This window comes from Dama dama, chromosome 31, assembly GCF_033118175.1.
Source record: "Dama dama isolate Ldn47 chromosome 31, ASM3311817v1, whole genome shotgun sequence".
Taxonomy (NCBI): Eukaryota; Metazoa; Chordata; class Mammalia; order Artiodactyla; family Cervidae; genus Dama; species Dama dama.
Window position 1 is genome coordinate 46,147,888 of NC_083711.1, and position 1,655 is coordinate 46,149,542.

Sequence of the window (1,655 nt, forward strand, 5' to 3'; positions counted from 1 at the left end):
TTTGCCCATGTTCAGAATATCTTTCCTCTACTCTACATCTGTTCATCCCCACATACATTTTGAGATACAATAGGCGGTTGGTCAAAAAGCTTGTTTGGGTTTTTCCATAAGACCATACAGAAAAACTGAACAAAATTTTCAGCCAACATAATAGTTGGTTTTTTCCAGCACAATAATTTCCCCAAAATACTTTTCATGTATTTCAGTAAGAGTAAATAAAATAAAGGGCACTCTAGTGTATGTTTTTATTTCTATTATCATCCTGAAATTTTCTTTTTAAATGACTTATGACTGTCCTTTTTCCATCTACTGCGCTGTATTTCAGAGGCCATCTATTAAGGATATGGAAACAAAAAATGCAACAGAGCTGACAGAGTTTGTTCTCACAGGACTTACATATGAACCAATATGGCAAGTCCCCCTGTTCCTGCTGTTCTTGATGATATACCTCATCACTATCATGGGAAACCTTGGTCTGATAGCTCTCATCTGGAAAGACCCCCACCTTCAAATTCCCATGTACATATTCCTTGGGAATTTGGCCTTAGTGGATATCTGGCTATCCTCCACAGTGACTCCCAAGATTCTGGTCAACATTATCACCCAGAATAAGAGGATATCTCTCTCTGAATGCCTGGTGCAATTTTTTTCATTTGCAGTCAGTGCAACTACAGAATGTTTTCTGCTGGCAATGATGTCATATGATCGTTATCTAGCCATATGCAACCCACTACTTTATCCAGCAATTATGACTCATAGACTATGCATGGGAATGTTAGTCTCATCATTTGTTGGTGGCCTTTTTCATGCCTTAATTCATACAGGCTTTTTATTAAGATTAACCTTCTGTAATGACAACATAATACATCACTTTTATTGTGACATCATGCCATTGTTTAAAATTTCTTGCACTGACCCTTCTATTAATGTTCTGATGATATTTATTTTCTCTGGCTCAATACAGGTGTTCACCATTCTTATTGTTCTTATCTCTTATACACTAGTTCTGTTCACAATTTTAAAAAAGAAGTCTGCACAAGGCATAAGGAAGGCCTTCTCCACCTGTGGGGCCCACCTTCTCTCTGTCTCTTTATACTATGGCCCTCTTCTTTTTATGTACGTGCGTCCTGGATCCACACAAGCAGATGATCAGGATATGATGGACTCTCTGTTTTACACTGTAATAATTCCTTTCCTAAATCCAATTATCTACAGCCTGAGAAATGAAAAAGTCATAAATTCACTGCTAAAAATATTAAAAAGAAACAGTAAGATTTAATACTAATATGTGTTCTCATATATGAAAGCAACATAAAATCATGTCAATTAAATGTTTGTGTGTAATGTTCAAAGTTTTTTGCATTCATAACTGTTCTATTATTTTAATGACTTAAGATTTTAGTACCTAATAAATGATTTTAAATATTTGTATATATTATTTAAACACACAGGAAATTTTAATCAAGTCTTCATATCATACTAAAATAAGCAGAAATGAAAGTATTTTACATGCTTGTATATTCTTCATTGTGGTTTTATAAGTCCATTTACTAAACATATATTAAGCACTAAAATTGTGCTGTACCTCTGAAAAGAACTCAAATATGAGGCCTTTGATCATAATCAGCCATATAGCCTGGAGACTCATATTATAC

General features: G+C 34.3%; 1 protein-coding gene across 1 annotated transcript; it reads left to right on the top strand.

The window, feature by feature from the left end:
* Positions 1–322: 322 nt before the first annotated feature.
* LOC133050083 (olfactory receptor 5H8-like) lies at positions 323–1,279 on the top strand. The gene has a single exon (XM_061134207.1). It carries the CDS (start codon positions 344–346, stop codon positions 1,277–1,279), a length of 936 nt encoding a protein of 311 aa, XP_060990190.1. The 5' UTR covers positions 323–343.
* Positions 1,280–1,655: the final 376 nt, after the last annotated feature.